Genomic DNA, 24767 nt, shown 5'->3' on the forward strand with positions numbered 1-24767 from the left:
GTTATCCCATGTGGGGGTCTCAGTTTTAATCCCCATTTTACAGATGAGGGAACTGAGGCACAGAGAAGTGAGGCGACTTGATCTAAGTCACACAGCTGATAAGTGTCTGAATGTCCGATAAGTGATGGATTAAGACTGTGAGCCCCATGTAAGACAGGGAATGTGTCCAAACTGATGACCTTGAATCTACCCCAGCGCTTAAAACAGTGCTTGGCCCACAGTAAGTGCTTAGCAAATACCATCATTATTATCATCATGTGTCTGTTTGTTGTATTGTACTGTCCCAAACGCTTAGTATAGTGCTCTGCAGACAGTGAGCTTTCCATAAATACGAATGACTGACTGAATGACTGACTGACAATCACTGAATGAATGAAGAATGACTGAATGAGTGAATTAATGATAACTGAATGACTGAATTAATGCATAAATGACTAATAGTGTTAGTATTTGTTAAGCGCTTACTCTGTGCCAAACACTGTTCTAAGCGTTGGGGTGAACACCAGGCAATCAGCTTGTCCCACGTGGGGCTCACAGTCTTCAGCCCCATTTTCCAGATGCGGTCACTGAGGCACAGAGAAGTGAAATGACTTGCCCAAGAACACACAGTTGACAAGTGGTGGAGAGATTAGAACCTATGACCTCTGAACTCCCAGTCCTGTGCTCTTTCCACTAAGCAACACTGCCTCCTGTGGATGACTTGACTGACTGTCTGGCTGAACGAATGAATGACTGACTGATTGACTGACTGACTGAATGAATGACTGCATGACTGAATGACTGACTGAATGACTGACTGACTGACTGCATGACTGAATGAGTGACTGACTGACTGAATGCATGAATGAATAACTGAGTGAATGACTGACTGGATGACTGACTGAATAACTGAATGAATGAATGAATGAATGAATGAATGAATGAATGACTGCATTAATGGTGGATGGATGGATGGATGGATGGATGGATGGATGGATGGATGGATGGATGGATGGATGGATGGATGAGTGACTGACTGAATGACTGAATGAATAAATGGCTGAATGACTGACTGACAATGAATGAATGAGTGACTGACTGAATAAATGACTGAATGACTGAATGACTGACTGACTGAATGAATAACTGAGTGATGCCTGAATGGATGATTGACTGAATAAATAACTGAATGAATGAATGACTGTATGAACGAACGAACGAATGAATGAATGAATGACTGCACGCACGCACGCACACACGCACGCACGCACGCACGCACGCACGCACGCACGCACGCACGAACGAACGAACGAACGAACGAATGAATGAATGAATGAATGAATGAATGAATGAATGAATGAATGAATGAATGAATGAATGAATGAATGAATGACTACTTGGGAGCTTCGGCGTGGCGGAGCGGTTGGTGGGTTGCCGGGCGACGCGGCGCGCTCTAACTTGCTACCGGGGAGGGGGCGTGGTCTGGGGGGCGTGGCCGGGGAAGTGAAGCGTGGTGACGGACGTGCGGGCCGCCCAATGAGGCGTCGGGAGGCGGGGCCGGCGGGCGGTGAGTGGGCGGGCGCGGCGGAGGGGGCGTGTCCGCGCGGGAGGGAGCGGGGTAGGGCGCGCGCGGGCCGAGCCGGCCGGCTTGAGTCGGGGCCTCCAGTGGGCCTGCGCGGCGCCCTCCGATCCGCTCCGATCTTCTCCGATCTTCTCCGATCTTCTCCGATCGGCTCCGATCCGCCCCGATCCCTGCCAAGCAGTCCGGCCCGCTCCGCTCCGCTCCGCTGATCCAGTCCGGGTCGCACCTCCAACCAGGTCAGTCTTCTGGGTCCCGGGGGCGAGGGGCGCTTACTAGGTTCCCCTCCTCTGTACTAAACGCTGGGGGAGCGACAAGTTAATCGGGCTGGACGCCATCCCTGTCCCGCATAATCGTCATCATAACAATAATGGTGGGACTTTTCTTAAGCGCTTCCTAAGTGCCAGGCACTGTACTGAACGCTGGAGGGGGAGACAAGCCGCTCATCCCCTTCATTCTATTTCTTTGCTATTGTTTTAATGAGATGTTCATCCCCTTGATTCTATTTATTGCTATCGTTTTTGCCTGTCCGTCTCCCCCGATTAGACCGTAAGCCCATCCAAGGGCAGGGACTGTCTCTATCTGTTGCCCATTTGTCCATTCCCAGCGCTTAGTACAGTGCTCTGCACATAGTAAGCGCTCAATAAATACTATTGCATGAATGAATCCGGCTGGACGCTGACCCTGGCCCGCATCATCATCATAACAATAATAACTATGATGGCATTTGTTAATAATAATAATAATGGCATTTGTTAAGCGCTTACTTGGTGCCAAGCACTGTTCTAAGCGCTGGGGTGGATACAAGGTGATCAGGTTGTCCCACGTGGGGCTCCCCGTCTTCATCCCCATTTTCCAGAGGAGGGAACTGAGGCACGGAAAGTTGAGGGACTTGCCCGAGCTCACAAGCGGCGGAGGCGGAATTAGAACCCATGACCTCTGACTCCCAAGCCCGGGGTCTTTACTAGGTGCCTGGCACTGTACTAAACGCTGGGGGAGGGGAGGTGAAGACAAGCTAATAGGACTGGATGCAGTCCCTGTCCCGCATAATCATCATCATAACAATAATTGTGGGGTTTTGTTAAGCGCTTACTATGTGCCAGGCACTGTACTAAGCGCTGGGGGAGAGACATGGTAATCTAGTTGGACGCTCTCCCTGTCCCGCATAACCATAATGATTGTGGGATTTTGTTAAGTGCTTACTATGTGCCAGGCACTGTACTAAGCGTTGGGGGGAGGGAGACATGGTAATCTGGTTGGACGCAGTCCCTGTCCCGCATAACCATAGTAATAATAATAATAATAATAATTGTGGGATTTCGTTAAGCGCTTACTATGTGCCAGGCACTGTACTAAGCGCTGGGGGAGAGACATGGTAATCTAGTTGGACGCTCTCCCTGTCCCGCATAACCATAATGATTGTGGGATTTTGTTAAGTGCTTACTATGTGCCAGGCACTGTACTAAGCGTTGGGGGGAGGGAGACATGGTAATCTGGTTGGACGCAGTCCCTGTCCCGCATAACCATAGTAATAATAATAATAATAATAATTGTGGGATTTCGTTAAGCGCTTACTATGTGCCAGGCACTGTACTAAGCGCTGGAGGAGAGACATGGTAATCTAGTTGGACGCTCTCCCTGTCCCGCATAACCATAATAATTGTGGGATTTCGTTAAGCGCTTACTATGTGCCAGGCACTGTACTAAGCGCTGGGGGGAGGGAGACATGGTAATCTGGTTGGACGCAGTCCCTGTCCCGCATAACCATAGTAATAGTAATAATAATAATAATAATAATTGTGGGATTTCGTTAAGCGCTTACTATGTGCCAGGCACTGTAGTAAGTGCTGGGGGGGGGGCGGGGAGGGGGACCAGGTAATCGGGTTGGACGCAGTCCCTGTCCCGCATAATCATCATCATAACAGTAATAATCATGATAGTATATGTTAAGCTCTTACTAGGTGCCCGGTAGTGTACTAAGCGCTGGGGTGGGTACCAGCCGATCGGTTTGGACGCAGTCCCTGTCCCGCATAATCATCATCATTATAACAATAATAACTATTATGGTATTTGTTAAGCGCTTACCATGTGCCCGGCACTGTACTAAGCGCTGGGATGGAAACAAGCAAACTGGGTTGTTCATAGTTCCTAAAGAGCCCGGGCTTGGGAGTCAAAGGTCATGGGTTCTAATCCCGTCTCTGACACTTGTCAGCTGTGTGGCCTTGGGCAAGTCACGTAACTTCTCCGTGCCTCAGTGACCTCATCTGTAAAATGGGGATTGAGACTGGGAGCCCCATGGGGGACAACCTGATTCCCGTCTATCTCCCCCAGCGCTTAGAACAGTGCTTGGCACAGAGTAAGCGCTTAACAAATACCCTCATTATTATTATCATAATGATCGTTGTGTTATTTGTCTGTTTATTGGTGTATGGTACTCTCCCAAGTGCTCAGCACAGCGCTCTGCACACAGTAAGCGCTCAGTAAATACCACTGACTGGAGTGGAGACAAGTAAGTGCGGTTGGACACAGTCCCTGTCCTGCAGAATCAAAAGGATAATAATAATAATGTTGGTATTTGTTGAGCGCTTACTATGTGCAGAGCACTGTTCTAAGCGAATCATGGTGGGATAGGTTTAAGCGCTTACTGTGTGCCCGGCACTGTACTGAGCGCTGGGGTGGAGACAAGCAAATCGGGTGGGACACAGTCCCTGTCCTGCATATTAATAATCATCATAGTAATAATGGTATTTGTTAAGCGCTTACTATGTGCCAGGCACCGCATTAAGCGCCGGGGTGGAAACAAATAAATCCGGTGAGACCCCCGATCCTTGTCCCACGTAAGGTGAATTGTGGTATTTGTTAAGCGCTTACTACGTGCCGGGCTCTGCACAAAGCGCTGGGGCAGATAGAAGATAATAACCGTAATTCTTAGGATGGTATTTGTTAAGCGCTTACTATGTGCCAGACACTGTACCAAGCACTGGGCCGTATCGGTTGGCCACGGTCCCCGTCCCCCGTGGGGCTCACAGTCTCCGTCCCCCTTTTCCAGTGGAGGGAACTGAGGCCCCGAGAAGTGAAGCGACTTGGCCAAGGTCACCCAGCAGACGAGTGTCGGAGGCGGGATTCGAACCGGGGACCCCGTGCCTCCCAGGCCCGGCCTGTGTCCACTCCGGGCCGCTGATGCCTGGGCCGTCGGGGGCAGCGGCCCGCTGAGACGCTTTGGGACCCCTGGGGGTTGCGGACGGTCCCCGCCGGGTGCTCCCACCCTGCCCGACCCCCTCCCCGACCCCCTCCACACCCCCTGACCACCGCGCTCTGGCCCTGACTACCCCTCTCTCTGCCCCCCACTTCGCCCTCCTCTCTCTGCCCCCCCGCCTGACCCCCCCTCTCACCCCTCTTTCCACCGTCCCACCCCCCTTTGCCCCACCACACTCTCTCTCTCTGCCCCCTGTGTCTCTGCCCCCTCCCTCTGCCTGCCCCTGTCTGCCCCTCCACCCTCTCTCTGCCCCCCCTCTCTCTGCTTGCTCCCTCTCTCTGCCGCCCCTTCTTGCCCCCTCTCTTCCTGCCCCCTCTCTCTGCCCCCTCTCTCCCTCCCTCTCTGCCTCCTCTCTCTCCTCCCCCCCGCCCCGCCTTCCCCTGGCCTCCACTCTCTGCCCCCTCTCTTCCTGCCCTCTCTCTCTGCCCCCTCTCTCCCATCCTCTCTGCCTCCTCTCTCCCCCCTTCTGCCTCCCCAGCCCCCTCTCTCTCTGCCCCCCCATCCCTGCCCTCCACTCTCTTCTCCCCAAGCCTGCCCCCCCCGCCTGCCCCCTCTCTCTGTCCCCCCTGCCCCCCTCTCTCTGTCCCCCTGCCCCCTCTCTCTCTGCCCCCCGTCCCCTTGCCCCCTCTCTGCCCCTTCTCTCTCTGCCCCTTCTCTCTCTGCCCCTTCTCTCTCTGCCCCCTCTCTCTCTGCGCCCCCTCTCTCTCTGCCCCCCCCCCCTCCTGCCCCCTCTCTCTCTGCCCCCCTCTCTGCCCCTTTCTCTGCCCAACCTCTCTGTCCCTCTCCCTGCTCCCTTCCCCTGCCCCCTGTCTCCACCCCTCTCTGCCCCCTTTCTCCCCACTCCCTCTCTCTGTCCGCCCCCTCTCCTCTTCCTCCTCTGTCCGCCCTCTCCCTCCGTGGTGTGCCCACCCTCTGCCCCTCGCGGGCCCGGCGGCGGACTCTCCTTCAGTCACCTTGGGAGGCGGGTAACAAAAGCAAGCAGTAGGATTGTCACCGTTTATTGCGGTGGTGCACTTTCCCCAGCGCTTAGTTCAGTGCTCCGCACTTAGTAAGCGCCCAATAAGTACAATTGAATGAGTGAATATCGAGCGCTTATGCTATGGACAGCACTGTACTAAGCTCTTGGGAGGGTACGATCGGATCAGTGGTATTTGAGGGCTTCACCCTGTGCCGAGCACTGTACTAAGTGCTCAGGAGAGTTCAGTCAATCAGTGGTATTTGGGTGCTCGCCGTGAGCAGAGCACTGTACTAAGCATTTGGAAGAGCACAGCACTGTACTAAGCATTTGGAAGAGTACGGTGCAATAGAGGAGAGTTGGGCACCGGGGTAGATACGAGGTCATCACGTTGTCTCACGTGGGGCTCACGGTCTTCATCCCCATTTGACAGGTGAGGGAACTGAGGCACAGAGAGGTTGTGACTTGCCCAAAGTCACACAGCAGACAAGTAGGGGAAGCAGCGTGGCTCGGTGGAAAGAGCCCGGGCTTGGGAGTCAGAGGTCATGGGTTCTCATCCCGGCTCTGCCGCTTGTCCGCTGTGTGACTTTGGGCAAGTCACTTCATTTCTCTGGGCCACAGTTCCTTCATCTGGATCATCTGGAAAATGGGGATGAAGACTGTGAGTTCCACGTGGGACAACCTGATCACCTTGTATCAACCCCAGCGCTTAGAACAGGGTTTGGCACCTAGTTAGCGCTTAACAGCTACCATCATTATTATCTCTAGACTGTGAGCCTGTTGTTGAGTAGGGATTGTCTCTATCTGTTGCTGAATTGTACTTTCCAAGTGCTTAGTATAGTGTGCTCTGTACACAGTAGGTGCTCAATAAATTCCATTTAATGATTGAAGTGAGGGAGTCAGTATTAGTACAGTGCTCTGCACATAGTAAGCGCTCAATAAATACTATTGAAGGAATATTAGAATATTAGAATGCACAACCCCTGACTCCCAAGCCCACGCTCTTTCCAGTAAGCCACGCTGTTTCTTGCTTACTGTACTGTACTAAGCACTAAGGTCAGAGGGAGAGAGGTCAGGCAGGGGTGAGATAGATAATAATGATGGTATTTGTTAAGCGCTTACTATGTGCAGAGCACTGTTCTAAGCGCTGGGGGAGACACAGGGGAATCAGGTTGTCCCACGTGGGGCTCACAGTCTTCATCCCCATTTTAAAGATGAGGTAACTGAGGCAGGGACTGTCTCTATCTGTTGCCGATTTGTACATTCCAAGCGCTTAGTACAGTGCTCTGCACGTAGTAAGCGCTCAATAAATACTATTGAATGAATGAATAGGCCACTGCCTGCTGTGTGGCTCTAGACCGTAAGCTCGTTGTGGGCAGGGAATGTGACTATTTTTTGTTATAGTGTACTCTCCCAAGCGCTTGGTACAGTGCTGTGCACAGAGTAAGAGCTGTGTGACCTTGGGCAAGTCATTTAACTTCTCTGTGCCTCAGTGACCTCATCTGTAAAATGGGGATGAAGACCGTGAGCCCTGTGTGGGACAAGCTGATTACCTTTTATCTATTCCAGCGCTTAGAACAGTACTTGGCACGTAGTAAGTGCTTAACAAATACCAACATTATTAATAAATTCATTCAGTAGCATTTATTGAGCACTTACTTGGGAAAGTCATTTAACTTTTCCGTGCCTCAATTTCTCATTTGGTAAAGTGGGAATAAGTTACCCTTAGATTACCCTGTATCTACCCCAGCGCTTAGAACAGTGCTCTGCACCTAGTAAGCGCTTAACAAATACCAACATTATTATTATTATTATTATTCTCCCCTCTCCCTTAGAATGTGAATGCCATGTGGGACGGGGACCGTTTCTGTTACGCTTATAATAATAACATTGATAATAATAATGATGACGGTATTTGTTAAGCGCTTACTAGGTGCCAAGAAGTGTTCTAAGCACTGGGGGAGATACAAGGTAATCAGGTTTCCCCCGTGGGGCTCACAGTCCTAGTCCGCATTTTCAGATGAGGGAACCGAGGGCCCAGAGAGGTGAAGTGACTTGACCGAAGTCACGCAGCTGACAAGAGGCGGAGATAGGATTAGAACCCACGACCTCTGACTCCCAAGCCCGGGCTCTTTCCACTGAGCCATGCTTCTTCTAATATTGTAGTTTTTATACCGTATCTATCCCAGTGATATCCCATCCTGACTACTGCGTCGGCCTCCTCTCCGGCCTCCCTGCCTCCTGTCTCTCCCTTCTCCAGTCCATATTTCACTCTGCTGCCCGGATCAATTTTCTAAAGAAAATTCAGTCGGCATCTCCCCTCCTCAAAAACCTATTTAATCAGCTTCCTACATCCTAGTTTACCTTGCTGTCTCCTACTTCAGAAACCACATTTCCCTCCTCTTAACACCTGCTCGCCGTATCTCCATCTCATCTATCTGGAACGCCCTCCCCCCTTATATCAGGCAGATAATTCCTCTCCCCCCTTCCAAGCCATATTCTAGGCCCATCTCCTCCAAGAGGCCTTCCCTGACTGCTCCCCCCTTTCCTCTCCTCCTCCTCCCTTCTGCATCACCCTGACTCGCTCCCTTTATTCATCCCCCCCCCTCCCAGTCCCACAGCGCTTGTGTCCGTAACTGTCATTTATTTATTTATATTAATGCCTGTCCCCCCCCGTCCCCCCCTTGACTGTAAACTCGTTGTGGGCTGGGATTGTGTCTGTTTCTTGTTGCATTGTACTTTCTCAAGTTCTGTGGGCAGTGCTCTTCACACAGTAGGTGCTCAATGAAGAGAAGCAGCGTGGCTCAGCGGAAAGAGCACGAGCTTGGGGGTCAGAGGTCACGGGTTCGAATCCCGGCTCGGCCACTTGTCAGCTGTGTGACTTTGGGCAAGTCACTTAACTTCTCGGTGCCTCAGTGACCTCATCTGTAAAACGGGGATTAAGACTGTGAGCCCCACGTGGGACGACCTGATTCCCCTCTGTCTCCCCCAGTGCTTAGAACAGTGCTCGGCACATAGTAAGCGCTTAACAAATACCAACATTATTATTATTACTTAACTTCTCTGTGCCTCAGTTACCTAATCTGTAAAATGGGGATGAAGACAGTGAGCCCTATTTGGGACAACCTGATCACCTTGTATCCTATCCAGCCCTTAGAACAGTGTTTCTTTGCACATAGTAAGCGCTTAACAAATGCCAACATTACTATTAATAAATACCACTGGATGAATGAATTTGTCATTTGCCCCAATCCCACAGCACTTATGTACATATCCTTATAAATTATAAATGATTTATTTACTCATACTAATGTCTGTCTCTCCCTCTAGACTGTAAGCCTGTTATGGGACGGAAACTTGTCTGCTAATTCTGTTCTCTTCATAGTGCTTAATACAGTGCTCTGCACATAGTAATGATGGCATTTGTTAAGCACTGCCTTTGTGCCAGGAACTGTACTAAGCGCTGGAGTGGATAAAGGCAAACTGAGTTGGGCACAGTCCCTTGTGGGGATCTCTGTCTCGAGCTCCATTTTACAGATGAGGGAACTGAGGCCCAGAGAAGTGAAGTGACCTGCTCAACGTCACACAGCCGACAAGTGGCGGAGCTGGGATTAGAACCCATGACCTCGGACTCCCAGTCCCTTATTCTTTCTATAATTTTTTCAAGCTAAATTCCTGTTTGATTCCTGTTTTATAGTTGAGTGATGCTCATTGCTTTGAGGGGTAAGAATGGGTTAACAAATGGAGAGAGAATAACCTTTCTTAAAGACAAGCGACTTTCTCCAAGCAAGGCAATGCGAAAGTAAGAATAAAGTTTCCATGTTCCCGTTTGCCAAGACTCAGGCCCCATCCTAGGACAGAATGTTAAACGCTTCGGAGACTCTGGGATCCGAAGAGACATTTTTTTCGCCCGTTCCACCTGAAGTGTTCTTTGTCTTGCCAGGATTTTCTGGAGTGAATTCGGTAGTCACAATCCTATCAGAAAAGCCGGTCGTCTATTATCATTCATTCCATCAGCGCTATTTTTTGAGAGCTAACTGTGTGCAGAGCAACCAATCAGTCGCATTTATTGAGCACTTTCTATGTGCAGAGAAGCAGCACGGTGTAATGGATAGAGGCCAGTCCAGAGAGTCAGAAGGTCATGGGTTCTAATCTCAGCTTGTTGGCTGTGTGACCTCGAGCAAGTCGTTTCATTTCTCTGGGCCTCAGTGACCTCATCTGCAGAAATGGGGATTGAGACTGTGAGCCTCACCTGGGACGGGGACTGTGTCCAGTTCGATTTGCCTGTATCCACCCCAGCGTTTAGTACAGTGCCCGTTACATCGTAAGCGCTTAACAAATACCCTTATCATTATGTGCAGAGCACTGTACTGAGTGGTTCGGAGAGGGCAATACAATAGTATTAGCAGACGTCGCCGGCTCATAACAAGCTACCAGTCTAGAGGGGGAGACAGACATGAATATGAATGAATAAGTCATTTGTAATATATAATTAAAGGATATGTACATAAGTCTGTGGGGTTGCGGGTGGGACAAATATCAAATTCATTCATTCAGTCGTATTTTCTGAGCACTTACTGTGTGCAGAACACTGCACTAAGCACTTGGGAAAGTACAGTACAACAATAAATAGACAAATTCCCTGTTTACAGTCTAGAACGGGGGAGAATGACGTGAAAAGAAATAAAGAAATGACAGTTATGGACCTAAGTGGTGTGGGGCTGGGAGAGGAGAAGAACAAAGGGAGAAAGTCAGGGCGAAGCAGAAGGGAGCGGGGGAAGAGGAAAGACGGGGCCAATCTGGGAAGGCCTCTTGGAGGAGATGTGCCTTCAATGTCCAAAGGTCACAGATTGATATGCAGAGCACTGTACTAAGCGCTTGGGAGGCAGAATTGTTTAGTAGAAAAAGTCCGGGCTTGGGAGTCAGAGGACCTGGACTCTAATCTCGGCTCCACCACTTGCCTGCTGTGTGATCTTGGGCGAGTCACTTAACCTCAGTTCACTCATCTGCAAAATGGGGATTCAAACCTGTTCTCCCTCCTACTTAGACTTTGAAGTCCATGTAGGGCCTGGTTATCTTCTATCTATCTACCCAATGCATGGTACAGTGCTAAGCACATTGTTAACACTTAACAAATGCTATTATTTGTTAATAATAATAATAATAATTTGTTAATAATTGGAAAGAGTGGAAAGAGCATGGGCTTGGGAGTCAGAGGTCTGGGTTCTAATCCGGCTCTGTCACTTGTAAGCTGTGTTACTTTGGGCAAGTCACTTCTCTTCTCTGTGCCTGATTTACCTCATCTGTAAAATGGGGATTAAGACTGTGAGCCCCACGTGGGACAACCTCATTATCATTTATCTACCCCAGCACTTGGCACATAGTAAGCACTTAACAAATACCATTATTATTATTATTATTGTTGTTGTTATTGTTGCAGTACAACGGATTTAGAAGACATATTACCTGCCCACAAAGTAAATGCATTGTTTGGGCCACACTTTAGATACAACTGGAAATAAAATCTAGTAATAGTATTTAGTGCAGTGCAAAAGACTGTACTAAGTGCTACCACCTGGAAAAGAACCAAACAAGGTCTCTGATCCTTAAAGAGCCCCCAAGTTAAGGTTTTGGGGAGAGGGTGCTGGCTTCTGACAAATAATGAAAAGTGAATAATAAACCCCCAGAAATCACTCATCAAAAGATAAAATGGATGTGAGCAGGTTTTTCAGAAGGTGTTGATTTCCTTGTGGAGCTTCCTTTTTACGTTATTTTGTGATCTGATGCAATTTTTCTGAATCCGTGGCCTGTGCCAGCTTTATTTTACGTGCTGTATCATTTATGTCACGTCTTGAGAAGCAGTGTGGCTTAGTGGAAAGAGCATAGGCCTGGGAGTCAGAGGTCATGGGTTCTAATGCAGCTTCTCCACTTTTCAGCTGTGTGACTTTGGGCAAGGCACCTAACTTGCCTCAGTTACCTCATCTGTCAAATGGAGATTAAGGCTGTGAGCTCCACGTGGGACAACCTGATAACCTGTATCTATCCCGGTGCTTAGAATAGTGCTTGGCACATAGTAAGCGTTTAATAAATACCATCATTATTATCATTTCCAAGAGCCCTTCCCCGACGAAGCCCTCTTTTCCCCAGCCCACTCTCCCTTCTGCGTCGTCTCTGCGCTTCGATGTGTGACCCTTGAATATTTGATTTTGCTCCCGGGCAGCACTTAGGCACTCATCTTTAAATTATATATTATACATTATTTATAGTAATGTCTGCCTTCCCCTCTAGATTGTAAACTCATTGTGGACAAGGAACATGTCTGCTAATTCTGTTTTACTCTTCCAAGAGTTTAGTACAGTGCTGAGCCCATAGTAAGCACGCAATAAATTCCTTGGCTTGATTGACTAGGGTTTGTGGTGGAAGACAAAACAAAATTTGTATATATTTTTGCAAATTTTTGGCACTGACTTATTGTTCTGCATTCTCAAAGTACTGGCTTTGGATTTTTTCACTTGGGATGAATGTGTTGGAGAGATGAAATGGCCATTTCCTCATTAGTGGGATTGTTTTCTGACTTGGTAGTTATTGAGAGAATTGCTATGTTGTGCATTCACAACTTATTTTTATCTTGCCAACAGCTGTCTGCTTGTGCTCAGAAATTCCTGGACTAAGAGTTGAATATGATCTCAGCTACCTAGCAATTTCTGCAAAATTCATTCTCATCAACTGAGGCCAGTTATTGATCTTGAAAAACCACTTTCCTCAATGGTCGAATTCAGCCCCTCGAACTTGCATTTGAAACAGTCCGTTTTTAAATGCGCCCTCTTGCAGTTGTTGAACTTAGATTCTCGTCTGCAGTGTATTAAAGATCAGATAATTGGCGTGGATGGCCCAAACTGAATTATCTTGAGATGCATGTAAACAATATTTTTTGCTGATAGCAACAATCGATTAATGGTATTTATGGAATGTGTCTACCGGCTCTGTTTTATTGTACTCTCCCAAATGCTTAGGACAGTGCCCTGCAAACACTAAGTTCTCAATAACTACCAACACAGCCACTCTAGACTGTGAGTTTGCTGTGGGCAGGGATTGTGAGTACCAACTCTGTGATAGTGTAATGATAATACTTTATAATGATGGTATTTTTCCTGTTCTAAGCACTGGGATAGATATAATGTAATCAGGTTGGACACAGTGCCTGTCCCACATGGGGCTCACAGTCTTCATCCCTATTTTACAGCTCAGGTAACTGAGGCCCAGAGAAGCTAAGTGACTTGCCCCAAATCACCCAGCTGACAGGTGGCTGAGCCAAGATTAGAACCCACGACCTCTGACTCCAAGTGCTTACTATGTGCCAAGCACTGTTCTAAGCACTGGCGTGGATAGAAGGGAATCAGGTTGGACACAGTCCCTGTCCCACATGGGGCTCATAGTCTTGATCTCCATTTTACAGGTGCGGGAACTGAGACATTCCTCTCTCACACAGGGACCGGAAAACTTCATGTTTTGGAGAACCCGTGTCTTTGTTTTTTTTCCTTTTCTTCTTTTTCCGGCATTTGTTAAGCACTTATTATGGGCCAGGAACTCTTCTAAGCTCTGGAGCAGTAGAAGCTAATCAGGTTGGACACAGTCCATGTTCCACATGGGCCTCACAATCTTAATCCCCATTTTATAGAAGTTGTAACTGAGATACAGAGAGTAATAGTAATAATTTTGGTATTTGTTAAGCACTTACTATGTGCCAGGCACTGAACTAAACGCTGGGGTGGATACAAGCAAATCAGCTTGGTCACAGTCCCTGTCGCATATGGGGCTTAAGAAGCAGCGTGGCTCAGTGGAAAGAGCATGGGCTTTGGAGTCAGAGGTCATGGGTTCAAATCCCGGCTCTGCCACTTGTCAACTGTGTGACTGTGGGCAAGTCACTTAACTTCTCTGTGCCTCAGTTACCTCATCTGTAAAATGGGGATTAAGACTGTGAGCCCCACGTGGGACAACCTGATTCCCCTGTGTCTACCCCAGCGCTTAGAACAGTGCTCTGCACATAGTAAGTGCTTAACAAATACCAACATTATTATTATTATTATTACAAGCAAATCAGCTTGGTCACAGTCCCTGTCGCATATGGGGCTTAAGAAGCAGCGTGGCTTAGGGGAAAGAGCACAGGTTTGGGAGTCTGACGTCGTGGGTTCTAATCCCGACTCCACCACTTGTCTGCTCTGTGACCTCAGGCAAGTCACTTAACTTTTCTGTGCCTCAGTTACCTCATCTGTAAAAATGGGGATTAAAAAATGTGAGCCTCACGTGGGACAATCTGATTACCCTCTATCTACCCCAGCGAGAGCTTAGAATAGTGCTCAGCACATACTAAGCACTTAACAAATACCATCATGCTCTAGCTACTATGCCATGCTGCTTCTTTAGTGAAGTGACTTGCCCAAAGTCACAAAGCAAATAGGTGGTGGAGCTGGGACTAGAACCCAGCTCCTTTGGACTCCCAGGCTTGTGCTCCGTCCGCTAATCCACGCCATTATCGGACCTGTGCCCTATTGAGGCAGGAAAAAAAAAATGATGGTGTTTGTTAAGCTCTTACTATGTGCCAAGAATTATTCTAAGCGCTGGGGTAGTTACAAGATTAACAGGTTCTCCCACTTGGGGCTCACAGTCTTATTTTATAGATGAGGTAACTGAGGCACAGAGAAGTGAAGTGACTTGCCCAAAGTCACACAGCAGAGAAGTGGCAGAGCCGGAATTAGAACCCAGGTTTTTCTGACTCCCAGCCCTTGGTTCTATCTACTAGGCCACACTGCTAGTGCTGTGGGAAGAACATTCCCTATTTTCACAAAAGCATTCTTTTCAAAAGTAAATTGAAGACACCCATTTAGGAATCAATCGATGGCATTCATTGAACGTACGTTTATTGTATGCCAAGCACTGTATTAAGCGCTTGGAAGAAACAAACACAAGAAACCTGAGTTATAATCCCTGCTCCACAAGAAGCTTACAGTCTAGGGGGGGGAGACAGAGGGCATGGTTGGGCAGGAGATTGTCTCTATCTGTTGCCGAATTGTACATTCCATGCGCTTAGTACGGTGCTCTGCACATAGTAAGCGCTCAGTAAATACTATTGAATGAATTTAAGTGCTGTGGGACTGATTGTGTGGTGAACCTCTAAACTCTGAACTTGTGGGTAGGGAATGTGCCTACCAATTCTGTTTTGTAACACTCTCTCAAGTGCTTAGTATAGTGCTCTGCACACAGTAAGCGCTCAGTAAATTTGATTATTAAGGGGGGAAATCCAAGTGGAAAAGCAATGTAGAAGTGGGATGGGACTGAGAGGAAATAAGGGCTTATTCGGTGACGGCCTCTTGGAGGAGAAGATTGATCGCAGTCTCTACACTGTAAACTCATTGAGGGAAGGGAGTGTGTCTGTTTATAGTTGTGATGAACTCTTCCAAGCTGTCAGTACAGTGCTTTGCACACAGTAAGCGCTCAAAAAATGTGAATGAATGAATGAATGAACCCACCTCCTCCCTTCTGTGAATAGCTTTATATTTGATGGCTTCCCGACACGTCAGTCATTTTACCGTCTGTCTCCCCTGCTAGATCGTAAGCTCCTCGAGGGCAGGTCCTGTCTCTACTTTACCGTACTCCCGAGCGCTCAGTTCAGTGCCTTGCGCAGAGTGAGCGCTTAATAAATCCCACTGCTGGTTGGACGGCTGGAGCGGTGATTCCTCGAGGTTCCTTCGGGCTTTTTCGTTCGGCGCTAACTCTCCTCCCCGGCCCCGTGTTTGGTTCACAGGCACCATGGAGTCGGACCCCCCTCCCACGAGCCCGTCCCGTGCCCAGCCCGGACGCTCCCAGCTCAACGCCACCTCTTCTGCGGCGGGGAACGAAGACCCCCAGAGACAGGGCCCGACGCCGGGAGACCACGCCACTCCGCCCCCCGGAAGGGCCGAGCCGGAGAAAAACGGTACGCCGCGGCGGGAGGACTGCATAGTTCAGGGCCCAAACATCCCTGGGCCAGGCTCGAAGCAGGCAGGAGATGGTCTCTCATGTAGCAGCGTGGCTTAGTGGAAAGAGCCCGGGCTTGGCAGTCAGAGGTCATTCATTCATTCATTCAATAATATTTATTGAGCGCTTACTATGTGCAGAGCACTGTACTAAGCGCTTGGAATGAACAAGTCGGCAACAGATAGAGACAGTCCCTGCCGTCTGACGGGCTCACGGTCTAATCGGGGGAGACGGACGGACGAGAACAATGGCGATAAATAGAGTCAAGGGGAAGAACATCTCGTAAAAACAATAGCAACTAAATAGAATCTAGGCGATGTACAATTCATTAACAAAATAAATAGGGTAATGGGTTCTAATCCCGGCTCAGCCACTTGTCAGCTGGGTGACTTTAGGCAAGTCACTTCACTCCTCTGGGCCTCAGTTCCCTCATCTGTAAAACAGGGATTAAGACTGTGAGCCCCATGTGGGACCACCTGATGACCTTGTATCTACCTCAGTGCTTAGAACAGTGCTTGGAACATAGTAAGCGCTTAACAAATACCATTATTATTATTATATGCATGGCTTAGTGGATAGAGAATGGGCTTGGGAGTCAGAGATCGTGGTTCTAATCCCCATTCTGCCAGTCATCTGCTGGGTGACCCTGGGCAAGTCACTTTTTCATTCACTCAATCATATTTATTGAGCACTTACTGTGTGTGGAGCACTGCACTAAGCGCTTGGAAAGCACAATTCAGCAAGAGAGACAATCCCTGCCCACAGTGGGTTTACAGTCTAGAAAAGGACTTACAGTCTTAATTTCTCTGTGCCTCGGTTACCTCATCTGTCAAATGGGGATTAAGACTGTGAGCCCCACGTGGGACAACATGATTACCCTGTATCTGCCCCATCGCTTAGAACAGTGCTTGGCACATAGTAAGCACTTAACAATTGCCATCATTATTGTTATCATTATTAGATTGTTCTATTGTATTCTCCCAAGAGCTTAGTACAGTGCTGTATACACAGTCAGCTTATTACAAGCTCCCAAGTGCTTGGTACAGAGAAGCAGTGGCTCACTTAACTTCTCGGTGTCTCAGTGACCTCATCTGTAAAATGGGGATGATGACTGTGAGCCTCCCGTGGGACAACCTGATTACGCTGTATCTACCCCAGCGCTTAGAACAGTGCTTGGCACATAATAAGTGCTTGACAAGTACCAACATTATTATTATTATTATTAGAGCTCAGGTCTGGGAGTCAGAAAGACCTGGGTTCTAATCCCATTCTGCCACAGGTCTGCTGTGTAACCTTGGGCAAGTGACTTCAATTCTCCGGGCTTCAGTTATCATATCTGTAAAATTGGGATGAGAGTGTGAGCGCCACGTGGGACAGGGACTGTGTCAGACCTGATTGATATATCTACCCAGTGCTTAGAACAGGGCTTGGCAACGGAGTAAGTGCTTAACAAGTACCATAATTATCATTCTTACCATTACTCTGCACACTGTTAATGCTCAATTGATTTTGGTGGCCACTCTCGACAAAATTAACTTTAACTCCGCCTCTTCATTCTCAAGAATAAAATTACAATTTTTTCAGGCTGAGGACTTTGAAGTCTTTAGTGGTAGTAAAACCATTGAAATGGAACCTAAGGTTTAGGGATGTTGTATTTAAAAGAGAGGGAAGAGCAAAGCTTGGGTTTATCGAAGGATGTCATTTTGCAGAATCAGTCAGTGGTATTCCCAGAGCGCTAACTGTGTGGAGAATACTAAGTCTTGGGAGAAAACAGACAGAGTGGGTAGACATGTTCCTCACCTACAAGGAAGTACGGGATTGAGAGAATTCTGGAAAAATGCATAGGAGCAAAGTAGAAAAAGAGAAGAATGCTAGCCAGATTTCTCCTCTCTGCCCAATTTTTGCTCCTCTTTGGCAGTAGTCCGCTTCCTTGACACACTCTCCAGCCTGAAAGTGAAGTGCTAATTCTTCATCATGAGTGTGGCGATGGGATCATGGCTTCATTCCATCATTTTTGTTTATTGAGCGCTTACTGTGGAGCATAGCACCATCCCCTTGCCCCCTCCTGCCTCACCTCACTTGTGTCCTTCTCCATCCCAGCCCGCACACTCTGCTCTTCTGGTGCTGCTAACCTTCTCAATGTCCCTCCATCTCTCCTGTCTCGCCATCCTGCTTCTGGCTTGGGACGCCCTCCCTCCTCTAATCCCTCAGACAACCACTCTCCCTCTCTTCGAAGCCTTACTGAAGACCCATCTCCTCCAAGAGGCCTTCCCAGACTAAGCCCCACTTTTCCTCATCTCCCACTCCCTTCTGTGTCACCCTAACTTGCTCCCTTTGCTCTTTTCCCTCTCCCAGCCCCATAGCTTCTATGGACATATCTGTCATTTTATTTATTTGTATTGATACAACCTGATTACCTTGAATCTACCCCTCCGCTTATAACATTGCTTGGCACATAGAAAGCACTTAACAAATACCATCATCATCATCATCATCATGTATGTCTCCCCTGGCTAGACTGTAAGCTTGCCTGGGCAGAGTATGTCACTGTTCATTGTATTTTACTTTCCCAAGCGCTTACTACAGGCTCTGCCCAGAGTAAGCACTCAATAAATGTGATTGAATGAATGAATACTAAGTGCTTTAGAGTACAATATAACAGAGTTGGTCGATACGTTCTGTACCCACAGCGACATAGTGCTCTGCACATGGTAAGTACTCAATAAATATGATTGAATAAATGAGTTTACAGTCTAGAGGGGAAGACACATCTCCTCCAAGAGGCCTTTCCATATTAAGCTCCCCCCCCCTTTCCTCTTCTCCCACTCCCTTCTGCGTCGCCCCTGACTTGCTCCTTTTGTTCTCCCCCCCCAACCCCACAGCACCTATGTCCATACCTGTCATTTCTTTATTTATATCGATGTCTGTCTCCCTCCCTCTAGACTGTAACCTCGTTGTGAACAAGGAATGTGACTGGTTATTGTTGTATTTGTATTGTACTCTCCCAAATGCTTAGGACAGTGTTCTGCACTCAGCAAGTGCTCAAGAAATATGATTGAATGAATGAATGAGATAGTCACTGGTATAAATAAATTAAATTATGGATATGTACATAAATGGTTTGGGTCTGAGGGAGAGGTGAACATAGAGGTGAACACAGGAGGAGGAAATGAGGGCTTAGTTGGGGAAAGCCTCTTGGAGGAGATGGGATTTTATAAGGCTTTGAAGTGAGGGACAGTGATTATCTGTCGGATATGACGAGGTGGGCAGTTCCAGGCCGGAGGCAGGATGTGGGTGAGGGGGTGACAGCGAGATAGAGACTGAAGTACAGTGAGTGGGTTGGCATTAAAGAAGTGGAATGTGTGGGCTGGGGTGTAGGAGGAATTCAGCAAGGTGAGGTAGGAGGGAGCAAGATGACTTCAGAGCTAACAGGCCAAAAAGCCCCCATTTGGAGTGGGAAAAAATCTCAAGTTGAATCAGAAGGCAGTGATGAGCAAAGCCAAGAAGCAGCGTGGCCTAGTGGATAGAGCACAGGTCTGGGAGTCAGAGGACTGGGTTCTAATCCTGGGTCCAACCTTTGTCTGCTGGGTGATCTTGTCACTTAACTTGACTGTGCCTTCACTTAGCTTGTCTGTGCCTCAGTTTCTTCATCTGTAAAATGGGGGATTAAGACGGTGAGCCCCATCCAAGACCACCTGATTACCTTGTATCTACCCCGGCGCTTAGAACGGTGCTCGGCATGTGGAGAGCACTCAACAAATACCACAGTTCTTATGATTACTTGGGGCTCCGATTAGAACAGATCCTGAGGAGAACTGGCTAGGGGGTTTCCAATCCCTGGGAAGAGTCAGATGGTAGTCTTCAAGGAAGAAGCCCAGCAATTCCAAATCAGCAATTCCAAACCTTATGACAGTACCACCCATGGAAATTGTCGCTTAAATAGACCACGTTAGGCAATCAAGTTGACTCTTAGGTTCTAATTCTGGCTCTACCACTTGTCTGCTGTGTGACCTTGGGCAAGTCACTTCACTTCTCTGGGCCTCAGTTACCTCATCTGTAAAATGGGGATTATGACTGTGAGCCCCACGTGGGACAATCTGACTACCTTGCATGTGCCCCAGCCCTTAGAACAGTGCTTGGCACATAGGAAGTGCTTTAAAAATGTCATAAATATTATTATTATTGTGGTATTTGGTAAATGTGTGATATGAGCCAAGCACTGTACTATGCGGTGTGCTATATCTAATAATAATAATAATGAGAATAATGGTATGCCTCATGTGTCAAGCACTGTTCTATGCGCTGGGGTAGATATAAGCTAATCAGGTTGGACACAGTCCCTGTCCCACTTGGAACTCAGTCTTTATCCCCATTTCACAGAGGAGGTAACTGAGGCACAGAGATGTTAAGTGACTTGCCCAAGACCCCACAGAGCAGACAAGTGAGATAATCAGATCGGACACAGTCCCCCTCTCCCAAATGGGACTCACAGTCTTAAGGGAAGGGAGAATAGGTATTGAATCCCAACCTTACAGATGAGGAAACTGAGGCACAGAGAAGCAAAGTGACTTGCCCAAGGTCACAGAACAGGCAAGAGGTGGAACTGGGATTAGCTTCCAGATTCCCTGACTCCAGGCCTGTGCTTCTTCCAGCTCCCTAATTTGATCTTTGACCCTTTTGTCAGCAGTTTGTTTTGTCGAACTGTTCAGGAAGAGGGTTTATATCTCTCACCTCTTTAGTCCAGTTCCTCTGATATTGCTGATCTGGCCAGTTGAAACATTTAAGGCAGTAAAACGGTGTTCGAATGACCCCCTCAGTCAAATGACACTGAACATTGGACTGAAAACCAACTGTTTCAGTGTCACTTTGAAACCCGGAATCCTTTCTCAGCCGACTAGAAAGATCCAGAAATGGGCCTTCTGATTCGTTGGGAAGCCACGAGAATGTTTTAGGAAATTCAGGAAAAAAGCATTTATGTGGCCTTCTGCCATCTGTGTCTTTGAAAGAAATCACCTGACAAATTCACTCTAAAGAATTGGTAACTCATTATTGATAAGACTTTCTGGTCTTTACTCTTTGAAAAAGTTTGGCAGAAAACTGTGGGTTTATGAATGCTCTAAATAGATCACTTTACTCCACTGATTTTTACTCACACAAAAAAAAGGTATGCCGTGTAAGTAGCCCTTAACTTGAGGTATGCTGATTTCAGCAGCATTTATATACCTTTTTGTGGTGACAGTAGGTTTTTATTAGATTACGTAGTGTTGGATTCAATTTACCGTTTTTTCTTTTCATTCTAATTTCCTCAAAACGAGTCACATCATCGTGGGTAGGAAGAACGTTACCTAGTGGTTAGAACACGGGCCTGGGAGTCGGGAGGACCTGGGTTCTAATCCCAGCTCCGCCACAGGTATGCTTTATGACTTCGAGCGAGTCACTAAACTACTCTGTGCCTCAGTTTCCATATTAGAAAAATGGGGATTAAAATCCAAGTCCTCCTACTTAGACTGTGAGCTCCATAGGGACTGTGTCCAACCTGATCATCTTGTATTCACCCCAGGGCTTTTAACAGTGCTTGACATATAGTCATTTGATATTTTTTTAAATGGTATTTAATGGTGCTTACTATGTGCCAGGCACTGTACTAAGTGCTGGGGTAAATACAATTACCCAGCCCCCACCTACCACACTACTCTCTTACTACAACCCAGCCTGCACACTTTGCTCCTCTAATGCCAACCTAATCACAGTACCTCGATCTCATACCTCTCGCCGCTGACCTTTGTTTATTGCATATGTGTACATACCTATAATTTAATTTATTTATATTAATGTGAGCTGGGATTGTGTCTACCAACTCTTTTAGGTTGTACTCTTCCAAGCACTCTGTAATAATAATTATGGTATTTAAGCATTTAATAATGTGTCCAGCTCATTGTGGGCATGGAAGCGCTTAGGGCAGTGCTCTGCACACAGTATGCGCTCAATAAATTTGATTGACTGACTGCTTGGCACAAAGTGCTCAATAAATGATTGATTAATTAATATCTGTCTCCCACTAGACCGAAAGCTTGTTGTGGGCGGGGAACGCGACTAACAACTCTGTTCTATTATACTCTGGGGCCAGCGTGGCTCAGTGGAAAGAGCCCGGGCTTGGGAGTCAGAGGTCATGGGTTCTAATCCCGCCTCTGCCACTTGTCAGCTGTGTGACTGTGGGCATGTCACTTAACTTCTCTGTACTTCAGTTACCTCATCTGTAAATTGGGGATTAACTATGAGCCTCACGTGGGACAACCTGATTACCCTGTATCTACCCCAGTGCTTACAACAGTGCTCTGCACATAGTAAGTGCTTAACAAATGCCAACATTATTATTATTATTATTACTCTCACAAATGCATAGTACAGTGCTCTGCACACACGGCTCAATAAATAGGGTGGACTGAGTGATACAAGAAAATCAGGTTGGACAAAATCCGTATTCGGCATGAGGCTCACAGTTTGAATCCCCATTTTACAGAGGAGGTAACTGGGGCACAGAGAATTTAAATGACTTGCCCATGTTCATGCAAATAAGTGGTGGGGCCGGGGTTAGAGCCCAAGTCCTCCAGCTCCTAGGCCCGTGCCCTATACACTAGGCCACACTGTTTCTCACCTTGGAGTCAGAGAAAAGGGCTGTCATATCTGACCAGATTCTGTCAGTCAGTCAATCATATTTATTGAGTGCTTACCATGTGCAGAGCACTGTACTAAGCGCTAGGTAGAGTAACAAAATAATAGACTCATTTCCTGCCCACAACGAGCTTATAGTCCAGAGCTATTATAACTCTGTAGATTCCGTTAGGGGGAGAGCACTCAATGAAATGTCAGTGTTCTCATGAATTAATTTTTCAGGTTTCAAAAGACAGTAGTGTCCAGCGGAGGCTGAGTGAGAACAATCTGGTTTATGACCCCTCTTCTAGAAGATATGAGATGTGGTCTTTGGCTGGACACTGCCACTTTCTGCGGTGAAGGGAACACACTCATAATACATTCAAATACCATCATTATTATTATTATTCAAGGCTCCCGTTTTCTTAGCTTTAGCTTTATGGTGAGCAATTTTCAGTGATTAGTTCAAACAGGAAGAGTTGTGGTATTCGCTAAGCACTTACTATATGCCAGACATTTGGGTAATTATAATATAAGCAGTCCCTGTCCCCCATGTCCATATCTGTAATTTATTTATTTTTCTTAATGTCTGTCTCCCTCTCTAGACTGTGACCTCATTGTGGACAGGGAATGTGTCTGTTATATTGTTCTATCAGACTCTTCCTAGTGCTTGGTATAGCACTTTACACACAGTAAACAATAAATACGATTGACCTTGTGATTGAATGACTGAATGACTTGCAATATAAGAGGGAGGGAGTGCAGAAATCTCATCCCCATTTTACAGTCAGGGAAACTGAGGCATAGGGAAATGAAGCAGCTTCCCTGAGGTCCCAGAACAGGCAAGTAGCAGAGCCAGAATTAGGGCCCAAGTTCACTGACCCCCATGCTTGGGCTCTTCCCACAAGGTCACGCTGCTTTTCACACTTCTGCACAATGGGGGGAAAAAATTACTTGATTTTCTAATAATCATGGTATTTGTTAAGCGCTTAGGATGTGCAAGGCCCGTGGATTCTTCCCCTAAGATATAAATTTTGAGTAGTGTGTTTTTGTCCCCTCTAAATCACCAACTCCCATTGACACAGACCATCCCCTCTTTGCTCCTTGTGGGCAGGAAATGTGATAAGTTGTCCTCTCCCAAGATCTTACCACAGCGCTCGGCTCCCAGTAAGTGCTCAGTAAGTACAATCGAATGAACGAATGAGTGATGCGATTGATCATCCTTCTAGTGACAACTGGTGAATTGAGAACAGCGCCCTTGTAGCCTTTGATCCCTGGACTACTCAGTAATTCAACATGATTTAACCTGATCGGGGAAAACAAAGAGCAGAAATACTGAAAAGCTCTTTGGATTACGACTGCACATACGTTCCCCCAACGACTGCTCAGTTTAAAATGTTCACGTGCAGCGATGAGCGCAATGGATAGAAAGTCCAACTGCTTCCAGAATACCCTGTGGATTCTTTTTCTCAAAAAAAAAAAAAACTACAAGCTTTTATCAATGCATTCTTCGGTGGTATTCATGGAGCATTTACTATGTGGAGAGCACTGGTCGAAGTGCTTGGGAGAGTACAGGACAACTTGGCTTAATGGAAAGAGCACGGGCTTGGGAGTCAGAGGATGTGGGTTCTAATCCCAGTTCTGCCGCTTGTCTGCTATGTGACCTTGGGCAAGCCACTTCACTTAGGCTTCACTTAACTGAGGTGCCTCAGTTACCTCATCTATAAAATGGGGATTCCTTTTACTACACCTATTATACTGTTTTGGCCTGCTCTTTGCCAGCTCTGTCACTTGTCAGCTGTGTGACTGTGGCCAAGTCACTTAACTTCTCTGTGCCTCAGTTACCTCATCTGTAAAATGGGGATGAAGACTGTGAGCCCCACGTGGGACAACCTGATTACCCTGTATCTACCTCAGCGCTTAGAACAGTGCTCTGTACATAGTAAGTGCTTAACAAATACCAACATTATTATTATATCACTTTGGCCTGTTTGAAATTGCTGCAGGATAGACAAGATGGGTCTTGAAATTTAAATCAATCCTGATGGGGATTGATGGAGTTCCGTGGCTTAAGGATAGAGCACGGACTTGGGAGTCAAAAATGACCTGGGTTCTAATCCTGGCTCCGCCACGTGTCTGCTCCGTGACCTTGGGCTAGTCACTTTGCTTCTCTGTGCCTCAGTTCTCTCATCTGTCAAATAGGGCTTAAGAGTGTGAGCCCCATGTGGGACAGGGACTGTGTCCAACCTGATTCCCTTGTATCCACGCCAGTGCTTAGAGCAGTGCTTGGTACATAGTAAGTGCTTAGCAAGTACCATTATTATTATTATTGC

General features: G+C 47.2%; 1 protein-coding gene across 1 annotated transcript in view; it reads left to right on the top strand.

Moving 5' to 3' along the window:
* The first annotated feature begins 1594 nt into the window (after window positions 1–1594).
* WFS1 (wolframin ER transmembrane glycoprotein) overlaps window positions 1595–24767 on the top strand; it is an 86504-nt gene continuing 63331 nt past the window's right edge. The window contains exons 1-2 of the mRNA XM_029063158.2: window positions 1595–1797; window positions 15572–15742. Coding sequence (XP_028918991.1) covers window positions 15577–15742 — 166 coding nt within the window. The 5' untranslated portion in view covers window positions 1595–1797; window positions 15572–15576. The remainder of the gene's footprint in view (window positions 1798–15571; window positions 15743–24767) is intronic.

Source organism: Ornithorhynchus anatinus, chromosome 4, assembly GCF_004115215.2.
Source record: "Ornithorhynchus anatinus isolate Pmale09 chromosome 4, mOrnAna1.pri.v4, whole genome shotgun sequence".
In the NCBI taxonomy this organism is placed as follows: domain Eukaryota; kingdom Metazoa; phylum Chordata; class Mammalia; order Monotremata; family Ornithorhynchidae; genus Ornithorhynchus; species Ornithorhynchus anatinus.